We start from the raw sequence: 15,285 nt of genomic DNA, 5'->3' as shown, positions 1-15,285 counted from the left end.
AACACACTCCTAGGAGTAAAACGAGGTGCTGTTAATCATTACAGTGTGAGAAGGGGTGTAAACCAGGCCTGTCCTGAGCAAACCAAGAGTTAGAATCACATGGCACAGATGAAAAGAAAAATTAAAAACAATGAGACTGGCAACAGCTCTATGACCTCAGGCAATCAAAAAAAAATTTTATGACCAATTTTTTTAAGATTTTATTTATTTATTTGACAGAGAGAGACATAGCGAGAGAGGTAACACAAGCAGAGGGACTGGTAGAGGGAGAAGCAGGCTTCCCGCGGAGCAGGGAGCCGGATGTGGGGCTCAATTCCAGGACCCTGGGATCATGACCTGAGGCGAAGGCAGACACTTAACAACTGAGCTACCCAGGCGCCCCTGACTTATTTATTTTAGAGAGAGAGAGAGCACAAGTGGGAGGGGCAGAGGGAGAGGGAGAAAGACTCTCAAGCAGATTCCCCCACTGAGCAAGGAACCCGAGGCGAGGCTCAATCTCATGATCCTGAGATCAAGACCTAAATCAAAACCAAGAGTTGGACGCTTAACCCACTGCGCCACCCAGGCAGCCCTCAAAAATTTTATTCTTAATCTGATTTCCTTTCAAATCAAGGTAGGATTTCTTTTCCTTTAGTGGGGGGAGAGGGGTAGGAGGAAGGCTACCATACCAAACCACTTCCTTCCGAAATAAAAAGATGCAAGAACAACACTGAGAATGGTGGCCTATCAGAAGACCCAGATATAGGGGTGCCTGGGTAGCTCAGTGGGTTAAGCATCCGACTTTGATTTCAGCTCAGGTCATGCTCTCTGGATCATGGGATCAAGCCCCACGTCAGGCTCAGCAGTGAGTCTGTTTGGGATTCTCTTTCTCTCCCTCTGCATCCACCCACCCACACCCTCTCTCTCTCTCTCTCTCTCGCTCTCTCTCAAATAAATAAATAAATAAATATTCAAAAAAAAAATGGGAAGGGGCGCCTGGGTGGCTCAGTCGGTTGGGCACCTGCCTTCCGCTCAGGTCATGATCCCAGGGTCCTGGGATCGAGCCCTGAGTCAGGCTCCCCACTCAGCAGGGAGTCTGCTTCTCCCTCTCCCTCTGCCCCTCTATCTGCTTGTGTTCTCTCTCTCTCTCTCAAGTAAAATATTTTTTAAAAATGGGGAACCCAGATATAAAGAACAGAAACCCTTCTCTCTACAATCTAACCTAAGACTAAAATCCATCAGGAGCCAGGGGTCACTTGAGAAGTTAAGACTGGGCCTGAACACGGACGCCAGATAGCTAAACCTAGGGAAAAGAAGCCCTCTGCAGCGCAGTAGGCTTCTGGAGGTGCACCTCTTGAGGGATTCGAGGAGCGGAGAGAACTTCTGCACAAACTAAAACACAACGTAGTCAATAAGCACCACCGGTTCCAGGAAGCCTTTCCCGGATCACACCAGCTCCTCAGGCATGGAACTCTCCCTCCTCTGCACATGACTTCCCACATTTGAAGCTGGGAACCAAACAGCCCCATACCCTCCATTTACTAACGCTTTGGGCAAAAAACACACCCTCTGCACCTCAGTCTCCTCAGCTGGAGGCAAAGCGTCTACAAACACTATCAAGGTTATGGTAGCACCCCTACCTCCTGTGATAGGAATTTACCTAACAAGGCGGAAAACTGTTGGTCAAAGTCCTGGAGCGATCAGAATGGCTGTGCCCAAGGTGAAGGGGGCCACTGCCCGGAGGGAAGGGCACGGAGAGAGGAAGATGGAGGGGAGGGGGCAAAGCCCAGCCAGGACTCAACCCCTATCTCCACAAATCCCCAAGCCCCGTCGCAGACAGATTTTTGTGGAAACCAAGGAACGGGGCTGACTTGGCGGGGAGGGCGGGGCAGAGAAGGTTCAAGAGAACAGAGCAGGTGGGAGCACCGGCCAGGAGGAAGTGAGCGCAGCACCGGCCGGAAGTGTGGAATGGGCCCTCCGGCCACCAGCGGCTCCCCAGGAGCCACAGGGAGGAGCCACAGGGAGGAGCCACAGGGAGGAGCCACAGGGAGGAGCCGCGGCCGCCGGCTTCCGGCCCGGGGACCACCGCCACGGGAGAACACGCTAGCCTCACCCGTGCTTACGTCCCGTCGTCCGTACGTCCGTGCGTCCGTGCGTCCGCCCCCCCCACCCCGGCCCCCGGGGCGCGGCACGGCCGGCCCTCCCACGCACGGGGTGCCGCGCACCGGTGTTCACGGTCACCTCTTCCTTGAAATTCCTGCCAGGAGTTCACTGTGAGAGGGAGGAAAGCGCTAATGGCTTTGAACCCGACCTTCTGTCTGTGTGAGCCCGGGCCGGCTGATGTCAACCTGCCTCTGGTTCACGTCGTTTGCCCGTCGGGGTTCAATCCAGCTGCCACAGCCCTCACCCCCCACACACCACCGTCCCCGCGGCCTGACCCGTGAAGGAGTAGCTATCTAGTCACTTTGTTCTGCCCCCAGTGGAAACGCCAATTCCCAGAAATCAAAGCGATGAATTCCCTTCTCGAAAGTGTGTGTGGGTCGGCGGCTCTGCGGGATTCCTTCCTGCTGCACCTCATCCTTCCTGGAAGCCTTTCTTAGAAACTGCGCCTCCCGCTTACAGGAAAGGAATCCCTCCCTCCCGAGGAACTGTGTGCATGAAGCAGCCCTAAGGAATTTCCCTTCAAGACTTCAACTTACTTTCCCAGCGGCCCCTAGCAGAGACGACCAAAATCCACGCGACAAAGAGAAAGAGGCAGAGAGGAGGGAGGAAGGGGATCCTGATTTGGCTTACTCAGAGGGACGAATTCTCTAAAAAAAAGATCTGTTTCAAGGAAAAAACAGGACTACGTTACATGCAAAAAGGGGAAAGCAGAGAGGATTCTTTTTTTTTTTTTTAAGATTTTATTTATTCGAGACACAGAGATACAGAGAGAGAGAGAGAGCATGAGCAGTGGGAGAGGCAGAGGGAAGGGAAGAAGCAGACTCCCCGCCGAGTAAGGAGCCCGATGTGGGACTCGATCCCAGGACCCTGGGATCATGACCTGAGCCGAAGGCAGACGCTTAACCATCTGAGCCACCCAGGCGCCCAGCAAAGAGGATTCTGAGTATGCCTGAGAACAGAGTCCTCCCTTTTTTTCAGCTATTAATACTTGATACACTAAGGACTTGCATGGGGCTTTTTCACAAAAGCAAGATAATTTGGTTAAATTTACATGCAGATGTAAAAGAGAAAGTTCAGAGCACAAGTCTCAGTTACCTCACCGCCTTAAAGAACAGAACCTACACCGGACGGTCCTTCACCCAAGATGTGCAAACCGGGTTCCGGGAACGAACACCATCAGGGGTGATCTCATTTCAGGAGCAAGAATGATACTTGAACACCCAGCCTGCCTGTCCAGGGACAGAGCTCATTCTGCTCCTGAGTCAAGTACTCTGAAGGGTTTTTAAGGGCACTGCCTCTGAGTCTGAAAAGTTTGGGGGATTTTTTACCTGAATTCGACTCAAAATTTAAGAGGCAGCAGGTCAACAGAAGGCTAAGGTCGTGAGGTCAAAGTCCCCAGTGAGTTCAGTGTAATAGAGAAGCAAAGACCACAATACAAAGCAGCTCTGATCAGTGACACAGTGGCACTCACTCCAACCAAGACCTCCACGGGACATGCGGGGAGCCTCAGGCGGCGGGGACCACATAGCAAAGTACCACAGACAGGGTGACTTAAATAACAAAAATTAAGCCTCTCCACGGTTCTGCAGGGATGGAGTCCAAGATCAAGGCATCAGCATCATTAATAGAAAGAAAGTAGGTGCCAAAAGCTGACTTGGGTGGTTTCGGCGTGTTGTTCTGCTGTGGAACTGTTTTCTAGAAGACTTTTGGATAATGTAGCTACCACCACCTTTTAATTTCCCAAGTGCTTCCACAGACAGTGGACCTGTTCTGAGTATAAATTACATTCCCCTTCGTTGCTTTCTTTCTTTTTTTTTTTTTTTAACAAATCTTAATTTCTGTAGCAGTTACTAACCGTTCACTTCTCCATTGGAGATGGATATTACACACCACACCACTTCCACACTCCCTCCCTGCTGACTTGCCTTGCTTCACTGCAAGTGGGGAAGAAAAGTAAGTGTATAGCATTTTATTCACTTATTATACTTAAAACATAAGTTTTCTTTTTTCTTTTTTTTTTTAAGATTTTATTTATTTATTTGACAGAGAGAGAGACAGTGAGAGAGGGAACACAAGCAGGGGGAAGTGGGAGAGGGAGAAGCAGGCTTCCCACTGAGCAGAGAGTCCAATGCGGGGCTCGATCCCAGGACTCTGGGATCATGACCTGAGCCGAAGGCAGACGCTTAACTGACTGAGCCACCCAGGCACCCCAAAACATAAGTTTTAGAATACATCAAGATTGGGGCACCTGGGTGGCTCAGTCACTTAAGCGTCTGCCTTCGGCTTCAGGTCATGATCCCAGGGTCCTGAGATCGAGCCCCGCATCCAGCTCCTTGCTCGGCAGGCAGTCTGCTTCTCCCTCTCCCTCTGCCTGCTGCTCCCCCCCACTCCCGCTGCCACACTTGAGCCCTCGGTCTCTATCAAATAAATAAAATCTTAAAAAAAAAAAAAATACACCAAGATTAAGTTTAATCTTCCCAACTTGTAGAAGAGGATATTGAAGCCCAAAATGATTATGTGTCTTGGCTAAGGTCACACTAGTAAGTGCAGATCATGGACTAGCACCCGGATCCTCTGGCTCCAGTCTGATGCTCTCTCCTGTGAAACTTAATAAAGGAAAACTCATTTAAAATGGAGTCAGGAAGGGTGCCTGGGTGGCTCAGCTGTTAAGCGTCTAACTTCGGCTCAGGTCATGATCTCAGGGTCCTGGGATAGGGCCCCACCTTGGGCGGGGAGTCTGCCTGTCCCTCTCCCTCTGCCGCTCCTCCACCGCTTAGGGGTGTGGGTGTGTGTGTGCGCGCACCTGCACGCGCACACACCTGCACGTGCACATTCTCACTCCTCTCAAAATCTTTAAAATAAATAAAAATAAAAAATAAAATGGAGTCAGGAGGCCAGAGGGGGAGCTCTCACACCCCACCATTCACCTTACGGCTCCAACAAAAAGAAGCCTATATTTGACCTTCCCAGCAGGAGGAAGGAAGGTTTTCTCCTGGTTTGACACCACCCCCCCCCACCCCCCACCCCCCGCCAAGAGACAGGCATAACTCAGCCGAGGAGAAGGAGCTACACTTCTGACTCACAGTTTACTCCAATGAACTTTCTGCTCATAGCAGCCCCCTTTCCTCTTTAAAAGATTCCTGGGGCACCTGGGTGGCTCAGTTGGTTAAGCGGCTGCCTCCATCTCAGGTCATGATCCCAGCGTTCTAGGATCGAGACCCCAAGTCGGGCTCCTTGCTGAGCAGGGAGCCTGCTTCTCCCTCTGCCTGCCACTCTCCCTGCTTGTGCTCTCTCGCTTTCTGTCAAATAAAATCTTTTTTTTTTTTTAGATTTTATTTATTTTTATTTATGTGACAGAGAGAGACCCAGCGAGAGAGGAAACACAAGCATGGGGAGAGGGAGAGGGGGAAGCAGGCTTCCCGCTGAGCAGGGAGCCCGATGTGGGACTCGATCCCAGGAGTCCGGGATCATGACCTGAGCCGAAGGCAGACGCTTAATGACTGAGCCACCCAGGTGCCCCTGTCAAATAAAATCTTAAAAAAAAAAAAAAGTTCCCTCTCCTTTGCTCTCCGTACTAGCCTACAGTTCTGCTATAGCTTGGATATCCCAGATTGCAATTTTTGCTGTTCCCAAATAAACTCATTCTAGCTGGTAAAATAAATGACAGTTTTATTTTTAAGGTCAACATTCCATAATGCCCAGCTTCCTCCTGTTTAAGGTAGAGGTGTCTACATTTCCAAATTAGAAAAACTCAGATTAGGAAGACTAAACTAATAACTTACAATCACTAAGTAAGCCTACTAAGTTCAAGATGCTCAGCTGGCACCAAGATAAAGGTAAAAGACACTTGTTCCTGTCCTCAAAGAACTAACAATTTAGTTTGAAAAGTCACAAAAGAGGGGCACCTGGGTGGCTCAGTCAGTTAAGCATCTGCCTTCGGTTCAGGTCATGATCCCAGGGTCCTGGGATTGAGCCCCACGTCGGGCTCCCTGCTCAGTGGGGAGCCTACTTCTCCCTCTCCCTCTGTGTGCACTCTCGCTCGCACGCTCTCCCTCTCTCAAATAAATAAGTAAATAAATCTTTAAAAGAAAAAAAAAAGGGAAGACCCCACAAGAGCCAGCCTGTGTTCATTAACAGGAAATCATGCTAATTCCTTTCTTTGCAGGATTTCAGAATGACTGCCTGGTACATAAGGCACCTCTGGACTCCCGTAAGACAGATGACATGACCACCCCCCCAACACCTGTGGCCAAGTTCATCTGCTACCCGGCGTTCATGAGTGGATCAGAGGACAGTTCCAGGACCTGTCCTTTCTGGCATTCAGAAAGAAAACTGCAAAAGTTTTCAAAGAACTTTCAACTGACAACAATGGGATGCTGAACTGTGACACCAACAAAATGAACTTAAACAGAGAAAAAAACAGCAGTTTGCGTGGGGATAAACCCCATGGACTGTGATGTCAGTTGACCATGTGTCCAATGTAGCCCAACTGTATACGATGCTCACCATACCCAAATTTCATACCTGCAAAGAGGAAAGGACCCTCATCTGCATTTTTAATGGCATCTCAGAAAATACTGCTGAAGGGGCACCTGGGTGGCTCAGTCGTTAAGCTGTCTGTCAAAATAAATAAATAAAATCTTTTTTAAAAAATCAAATAGAGGGGCACTTGGGTGGCTCAGTTGGTTAAGCGGCTGCCTTCGGCTCAGGTCATGATCCTGGAGTCCCAGGATGGAGCCCCGCATTGGGCTCCCTGCTCAGCGAGGAGTCGGCTTCTCCCTCTGACCCTCCCCCATCTCATGCTCTCTCTCTCATTCTCTCTCAAATAAATAAATAATATTTAAAAATATATATATATTTTATTTGAGAGAGACAGCAAGGGGAGGGGGGGAGGGAGAAGCAGACTCCCCAGTAAGCAGGGAACCCGAAGAGGGCCTAGTCCCAGAACCCTGAGATCATGACCTGAGGCGAAGGCAAACGCTTAACCACCAACTGAGCCACCCAGGCGCCCCGGTAAACATGAGTTTTAACTTCTAAAAAAAATTAATCTTACCCTCTAACTTACATTTTTAGTTATCTCACAGTATGTACATAATATAAAGAGATCTTAGAAGGATTAATCTTTAAATGGATCAATCTTTGGGGTCCCTGTCTGGCTCAGTCAGTAGAGCATGTGACTGTTGATCTTGGGAGTTGTGGTTCAAGCCCCACATTGGCTGTAGAGATTACTTTAAAATATTTAAAAACTAGCGCCCGGCTAGCTCAGTCGGTAGAGCATGAGACTCTTAAAATATTTAAAAACTAAAAATAGGGTACCTGCTCCCCCTGCTTGTGCACAATTCGTCAGCACAGAAACATAAAAAATATTTGCAGGGGCTTAGAGTTCACACAGAGAAGAAACCCACAGAGACATTCTCATGGTAAGAGACAGGGTTTCCTGGCCCCACCGAGAAGTGACAGGCAAGATTTAGGATAAAGGTTCACAGGGTGCATGACATCACTGGGCTCCACATCCCACAGAGCAGGCACAGCCTGGGAGATACACAGGGAGGGCGGGGGCGGGGGGGCTCCCCTGGAGAACTCAGAAAGGCAAATTATCTACTTGACACAGCTGAATGCACACTAGTTAACCCCACTCACACTGAGCAGATGCAGAACTGTAAGGATAAAAACAAACAAAAAAATCAAATAGAGGGGCGCCCGGGCGGCTCAGTCGTTAAGCGTCTGCCTTCGGCTCAGGTCATGGTCCCAGGGTCCTGGGATCAAGCCCCACATCAGGCTCTCTGCGCAGCAGGAAGCCTGCTTCTCCCTCTCCCAATCCCCCTGCTTGTGTTCCCTCTCTCGTGTATCTCTGTCAAAATAAATAAAATTTAAAAATTTAAAAATAAAATAAAATGAAACATAAATAAATAAAACATCTCCAAAAAATAAACGGTAAAACAAAACCTCTCACTGCACTCTCGGTCACTACTTACTGAGAGCCTAATGCAGCCACCCTCTGGAAAGCAGGACAGCACTCAGCATCTGCACTCCCTCCCAACCCCAGCTCTGACAAGTCTCCAGTCTGACCCCAGGGGCAGTCTCAGCAACAGCATTGGCTTTCCAAAGTGACAGTTCACAGACTGAGCCAGCGTCAGGGGAGTGAGAACGGAGCCACTCTCCAGTGGCCTACATGCATGTGGCCATGCACTTCTCTGGGGACGGGTCCTGAGCTGCTAACTGCGGAGCGAGGGTAGACAGGTAAACGTAGAGCACATCTCCAGGGATGCTGTGCACCAGGGGACAAGACAATCTAGGGCCCAGCTGGATAAGCCTACACCACTTATTTCCAATAACAGGAAAGAGGAAGAATTATTCAATAAACCATGATGAGAAATGGGCTATTTTGGGAAAAGTGCGGCTGGTCTTATACCAAATACAAAAGGAAATTCTAGCTGACTTTGTATTAGAAAGAAAATGCTTATGGAGATTTAGATGATGCTGGAATCTAAAAAAGATATATTACAGAAGCAACAGGAAAAACCAGAAAGAGCTCAATGATATATAAATGTAAAACCTCTGATCTAGGGGCACCTGGCTGGCTCAGTCAGTAGTGTGTGTGACTCTTGATCTTGGGGTTGTGAGTCTGAGCCCCCCACTGGATGTAGAGATTAAAAATGATTTTTAAAATCTTTTTTAAAAATTCTTTAAGGGGCACCTCTCAGTCGTTACGCATCTGCCTTCGGCTCAGGTCATGATCCCAGGGTCCTGGGATCGAGCCCCACATAGGGCTCATTGCTCAGCGGGAAGCCTGCTTTTCCCTCTCCCACTCCCCCTGCTTGTATTCCCTCTCATGCTGTCTCTCTCTCTCTGTCAATTAAATAAATAAATAAAATCTTTAAAAAAAAAAGTGAAGACTGGATAAATTACAATTGTTAAATATCATGTTTTGAAGTTTTAATGCCATGAATAAATGTTAACCACAGAAAATTAAGAAGGAACCCAGATGCAAAACTATTTGGGGGGAAGAAACACACTACTTGGTTTTGTAGAAAAGATGTGTATGCATATGAGTTTTAGGGGGAAGACTAAGAAACCAAAGTATCAGCAGGTATACTTGGCTAATGGAAATAAATCATCCATGGGGCACCTAGGTGGCTAAGTTGTTAAGCGTCTGCCTTTGGCTCAGGTCATGATCTTAGGGTCCTGGGATTGAGCCCCACATCGGGCTCCTTGCTCGGCAGGGAGTCTGCTTCTCCCTTGCCCTCTGTCCCTGCTTGTGTTCCTCTCTCGCTGTGTCTCTATCAAATAAATAAAATCTTTAAAAAAGAAGAAGAAATCATCCATATTCCTTTCTTTTTCTGTAGTTTTAAATTCCTTACAAAAATAGAAAAATAAGGGCGCCTGGGTGGCTCAGTCAGTTAAGCGTCTGCCTTCGGCTCAGGTCATGATCCTAGGGTCCTGGGATCAGGTCCTGCATCGGGCTCCCTGCTCAGCAGTGAGCCTGCTTCTCCCTCTCCCTCTGCCTATCTCCCTGCTTGTGTTCCCTCTCTCACTGTCTCTCGCTCTGTCAAATAAATAAATAAATGTCAAATAAATAAATACAAATCTTTAAAAAAAAAAGAAAAATATATATATTCTTTTCAAAAATCCACAACAGGGGCACCTAGCTGGCTCAGTCAGTAAAGCGTGCAACTCTTGATCTCAGGGTGGTGAGTTCAAGCACCATGTTGGGTATGGAGTCTCCTTAAAAAAGAAAACAAAAATCTGCAACAATTACCAACCACCATTATGTACAACTCCTCCTAGGCCCAAGTCCAACCTTTGCTGTGAAAACACCAAAACCCCACTAAGGCCATTGGTATAGAAGTCCATAAAGCTAGTTACTGGCATCATTTGAGTAGATAGCTACCAGTTCACAAGTTTAGAAAGCAGATGCAATTTGAGAAGAAAAGCAAATATCCAATAAGATGAAAACTCGGTTTTTCTCTGCAAGGTGAGCCTTGTCTCCAAGGAGCACTTCCTGGCCAGGCTCATTTCGACTTTCCCTCCTGCATCCAGAGGGGTACACACGGAAATCACTAAGGCGGCCTCCAACTTTCAAATCCCTAGAAATGCAGAAGATAAATAGATACAGGATGGCAATCATGGTCAACAGCTGACTTCAAAAGACCTGCCCCTTTTTTTTAAAACTGGAATAACAATGCCAATGGGGGCAGTGGCTTAAAGCACAAGCCAGGCTCAACCTTCCATCAGAATCACCTGGAGCACAGGTTTAAACCCCACCCCCACCCCAGAGTTTCTACGTAATTTACAGAACCGGTCTGGAATGGGTGAAAGAGAATCTGCATTGCTAACAAGCCCTGGGGTGACTGATGATGCTGAAGGTGTGAGTTCCATGCTTGGAGTAAAGCTGCCCTAAAGCATGGTAATAGGTTTCACGTGCACCATCTCCTCTCCCAAGAGCAATAACTTTAAGAAAGTCCAGCCTACAAGCACAAAGGTGTCTTTGGAATAGCCTTCTCTCCCCATGCATTTAAGAACAAGTGTCCCAACAGGAGCAGCTCAGTCCAGCAGCTGCAAACACAGGCTCAGGAGCCAGACTGCCTCATTGGGGACCCTGCTGTGCCGTGACACACAGCTGTGTGATCCCAGGCAACTTAACTTCTCTCCGCTTCTGTGCCATCAAGTGCAAAACAGAGGTAAAAGCTCCTTCCCCTGCAGCAGGGAAGCTGGAAACGGTGCCTACCAAAGTCATCAATCAAGAGTCCTCATCTGCCCATTTTCATGCACACACCTTGTGAAAAATCCATAAATAGAAAGTGCTTCCAGAGTTCCTTGCACTGCCTGAAGTTACAGAGATGTTTGCCTACTTCATTATTATTTATGATCACCACACCCAAATTCCTTCTTCTACCCATACACTTCTTTCCTTGAGAAGGGCCCAAGGGCCAAGAGATGTCCCCACACACTGAATACACCACAATCAAAACAAGCCTAAGAGAGCACTACTCTCCCCCTCGGGATCTCCTAGGCTTTCCCATAAAAAAGGTTAAATATCAGAATGTGGGAACTTTGATTAAAGCCTTAGGGTTAGTTTAGTGTCAAGAAACAAAAGATCTAATCATCAACCAAGTGTAATTAAAGCCCACAGGTTCAGGCCCACCTAGTTCAGAGTCCCAGCTAGGACATGGAAAACCAGCCACGAGCTTCACCTCTCTGAGCCGTTTTTCACCTGTGTCTTCTCCCAGCTCAGGGACCCTCCAGTGATTTTAGGGCCATAGGACTCCTGGACAGGACCACCCGCATTAAGACCATGGATCACTTCTCTAAAAGCTAGAGTCCGCAGACGACCCCACAGGCTTCAAGGATCCCAACTCCAGAGCGGTCCTCAAAGGTGGAAATGGGAACAACTGCAAAAGGGAAAGCGGCTGTGCAAAAACATACTCCAGCTGTGGTTATGTGCGTCCCAGACAAAAGCAAAACGTGTTCAAGAACAGTGTTCCCATTCATCAAATAAAAACCACAGTGAAATGAAATCTGCCACTAGATACCAGGACACACCGTGTGAGACGCACGCGGACAAAGGGAGAGAGCGAGACATGGACACAAACACAGGGAGCCCGGTGGAGTTTGCAACTCAGAGTCACATAAGGACTATCGGAAGAGGTGGGGACGCGGGGGGGGGAGGGGGGGCGGATGGCAATGGTCCAGGACACTAATTAGACAAGGAAGCTGTTCAGAAGCTGCTTGCTTAGGAAGAAAAAGGTGCAGCTTTAGTTTATGAGAAGGGCGAATCCCTGAGCGGTACTGGGGAAGTCGGCTAAGGGTGGAAGGGCGGGGAGGCTCCTGCCGGTTCTCCCTCGCGGCCGTAATTCTCCCCGGACAGCCTCGGTTCTCCCCCTCCCCACCCCCCGCTCGCGCTCCAGGGGCTGCAGCTCCCGCGGATGCCGCCTGCTCCGGCTCCTCCCCCGCCTCCTCCCGGACACTGGAGGCTGGCGGGGCCGCGAACGCCAAGGCAGGGATCCCCCGAGCCCCCGCCCCCAGGTCCCCGGCCCCGCTGCCGCCGGGCCCGCGCGCCAGGGCGCCGGCGGGGACCACGCGGCCAGCGTGGGGGGGCCCCCCCCACGGCGAGAGGCCGCGCCGTGCCGGCGACCAGCGCTCCCACGCCACGACCCTCTACCCTCCAGCCCCAGAAGGCGCCGGCAGCCACAGGCAGGCGCTCGGCGGCGGCGGCGGGATGTCGCAGCTCGGGCGGGGCGCTCACCAGAAGAACACGCGCGAGCAGAGGTTCGCGTTCTGCAGCGGGTTGGGCTTCACCTCCGCGTACACTGGCAGCATCTTGCCGCCGGGTCGCGCCGCTCCGGGAGGCGCGGGCGGGGATGCTGGAGCTCCGGCGGGCGCGCCGGTCCTCTAGGCGGGAGCCCAAGAGCCACCCGCTTCCGGGAGCGGAGCGCCGGCGGCCCGCCCCGTTCCCCCCCACCCCGCCCCCGGGCCGCGCCGCTGCGGCTGCTGCCGCCGTCGGGAGCCGGGAGCCGGGAGCCGGGAGCGACGCGCCGCTTGCGAGGCGGCGGAGACCACGCGGCGGGTCCCGGCTGCAGGTGCTAGGCGAGGCCGCCGGCGCGTTCGATGTAGGCGGGTAGGCAGAGCTCGCGGCCCGCAGGGCCCGGCGCGGAGGCGCCCACGTGCCCTCACCTGGCTGCAAACTTGGCAGAAGTTCGCGCTCGGTGCCAGAGCACCCGCAGAAGGTGCGGAGGCGAGGCGCCGACTCTGCCCACCCAGCCGCTCGGAAACGCCCCCTGGGCTGTGGCTTTCAGAACACGTGGGAGAGCTGCCGGACCTAAAGTGGCCTTCTGGGCTTGCTGCCCTCATCAGGACCAAACCAGGGTGCTGTGGGAGGTTCTCCGACGTTAGGGCCAAGCATTTGACCTCGGGCAAGAGCAGGACTGAGCACAGATGATCTTTGCAGAGCTGCGAGACCTAAAGAAAGGTAACAGAGGATCGAAAGAACTCCTCTGATTTGGGAAGAGGAATGCACGCCGCCGTCACTGGGGGCAGGCTTTTTGCAGCTCACATGTTGCATTGCACGGAGGAGCTCCAGTCAGCTTTTTACTGCCCTCTGAGACTGGCAAAGGCGGATATGGAAAGAAGAGAGCCGGCCGTATGATTTCTTTCATCGTGCCCTCAGAGCCTAGCAGAATGTTCCGTAGCCAACAGAACATATGTTACAGAGCACTGGTCATGTGCACTGCTGGGGACCTTACCTCATTTCTAACTCTAACAAGGCCAGAGTCAAGAAGGTGTTATCCCTATTTTCCAGATGAGAAAGATAAGGCTGAAGGACAGAACTTTTACATCGTCTTAGAGTCAGTAAATGATGAGACCCGACTGGGACTCAGTCAGAGTCCAGCATGGTCTGTCCCACTGGTGATGGTCAGTGTGCGTGAAACGTGCCTGGGTGGATGAATGAATGATTGCAGGACTTAACGGACAAAATCTCGGACTCCCACTCAGAAGTCTTCAGTTGGGGCGCCTGGGTGGCTCAGTTGGTTAAGCGACTGCCTTCGGCTCAGGTCATGATCCTGGAGTCCCGGGATCGAGTCCCACATCGGGCTCCCTGCGCCGCAGGGAGTCTGCTTCTCCCTCTGACCCTCCCCCCTCTCATGCTCTCTATCTCATTCTCTCTCTCAAATAAATAAATAAAATCTTTAAAAAAAAAAAAAAAAAGAAGTCTTCAGTTGTTGTGTGGTTATCTTACCAGTGCTCAGCAGCTTCTCTTCCCTTCAACGCTAAATGAAGAAAAAACCAAGTACTTAGAGCAAGATAACTTTAAAAAAAAAAAAATTATTTGGTGAATTCTACCCCCAGGGTGGGGCTCAAACTCACCACAAGAGATCAAGAGTTGCGTGCTCTACATACTGAGCTAGCCAGGTGCCCCAAGATCATTTTATTTTTTGATAATTTCCCATTTTCCGTGGTTAAGATGGTGTTATTGATAATGGCTCTTTGGCTACCTGAGGGGAGTTAGGTGGGTGAGGAGTGAAATAGAAGAAAGGAATTAAGAGTCCACTTGCCATGATGAGTACTGAGTAATGTATATAATTGTTGAATCATTATATTGTACACCTGAAACTAATATAACACCATGTGGGGCGCCTGGGTGGCTCAGTCGGTTAAGCGTCTGCCTTCTCTCAGGTAATGATCCCAGAGTCCTGGGATGGAGTCCCACCTCAGGCTCCTTGCTTAGTCGGGAGTCCGCTTCTCCCACCCCCTGCTCATGCGTGTGCGCACTCTCTCTCTCTCTCTCCCTCTAAAATAAATAAAATCTTAAAAAAAGAAAAAAGACACCAGATACTCCAAGGGCACATGTTTCAAACTATTTTTTAAAAAATGTCTTTTCGGGCGCCTGGGTGGCTCAGTTGGTTAAGCGACTGCCTTCGGCTCAGGTCATGATCCTGGAGTCCCTGGATCAAGTCCCGCATCGGGCTCCCTGCTCGGCGGGGAGTCTGCTTCTCCCTCTCCCACTCCCCGTTTGTGTTCCCTCTCTCGTTGTGTCTTTCTCTGTCAAATAAATAAAATAAAAAATCTTTAAAAAATAAAAAAATAAAAAATGTCTTTTCAATTTCTGTTATGCGAGATGAATAAGTGCTGGAAAACTGGTACAGAGCAATGTGACAATCGTTGGCAATACTATGTTGTATACTTGAAATTTGCTAAGAGTAAATCTTGGGTGTTCTCAAAAAAAAATAGTTAAGATGTGAAGTGATGGATATGTTGATTGGCTTGATTAGAAATATTTCATGCTGTCAATGCCTAATGAGTCATCAGGTTGTACACCTTAAATATATACAATTTTTGATTGTCAATTGTACCTCAGTAAAGCGGGGGGGGGAATGGCTTTTAAAGAAAGTCTCACTGTATTCAAACATTTTTTTATAAGTCAAACGTGTAAGAATGGCAAAATGTTGATAATTTTTCATTGATAGGTGATGGGGGTTTATTATACTATTTCCTTGAAATTTCATGTATGTTTGAGAATTTCTATTACAAAAAGGAAGACTATTAGGTCTGAATATTATAAGAAAATTATGATTATTCAGTTACTGCCTTTCTGTGTTAGCTCTTTCTCAGATCATGCAATCTATAAATCTAAATAATCAGCCC

General features: G+C 49.5%; 1 protein-coding gene across 3 annotated transcripts in view; it reads right to left on the bottom strand.

Annotated features, from left to right (window-relative positions):
* The window catches only part of ABCC4 (ATP binding cassette subfamily C member 4 (PEL blood group)), a 249,739-nt gene extending 236,807 nt beyond the window's left edge, over positions 1-12,932 (bottom strand). Inside the window, exon 1 of one of the 3 annotated variants that reach the window (XM_064585949.1) lies at positions 12,817-12,932. Coding sequence is in view for 1 of the 3 variants with exons in the window: in XM_064585948.1 (XP_064442018.1) it covers positions 12,389-12,462 (74 nt within the window). In the remaining 2 variants the exon portion in view is untranslated. Of the gene's footprint in view, positions 1-6,666; positions 6,794-12,388; positions 12,775-12,816 lie in introns of those variants that run through there. The other 2 variants (XM_064585948.1, XM_064585950.1) reach the window with 2 other exon arrangements.
* Between the last annotated feature and the right edge of the window lie 2,353 nt (positions 12,933-15,285).

The sequence above is a fragment of the Mirounga angustirostris genome, unplaced genomic scaffold, assembly GCF_029215605.1.
Source record: "Mirounga angustirostris isolate CCGP_5_RB_7025 unplaced genomic scaffold, mMirAng1.0.hap1 SCAF_3, whole genome shotgun sequence".
Lineage (NCBI taxonomy): Eukaryota > Metazoa > Chordata > Mammalia > Carnivora > Phocidae > Mirounga > Mirounga angustirostris.
Note: the sequence above shows the minus strand (reverse complement) of the source record. Positions and strands in the feature narration are given on the sequence as shown.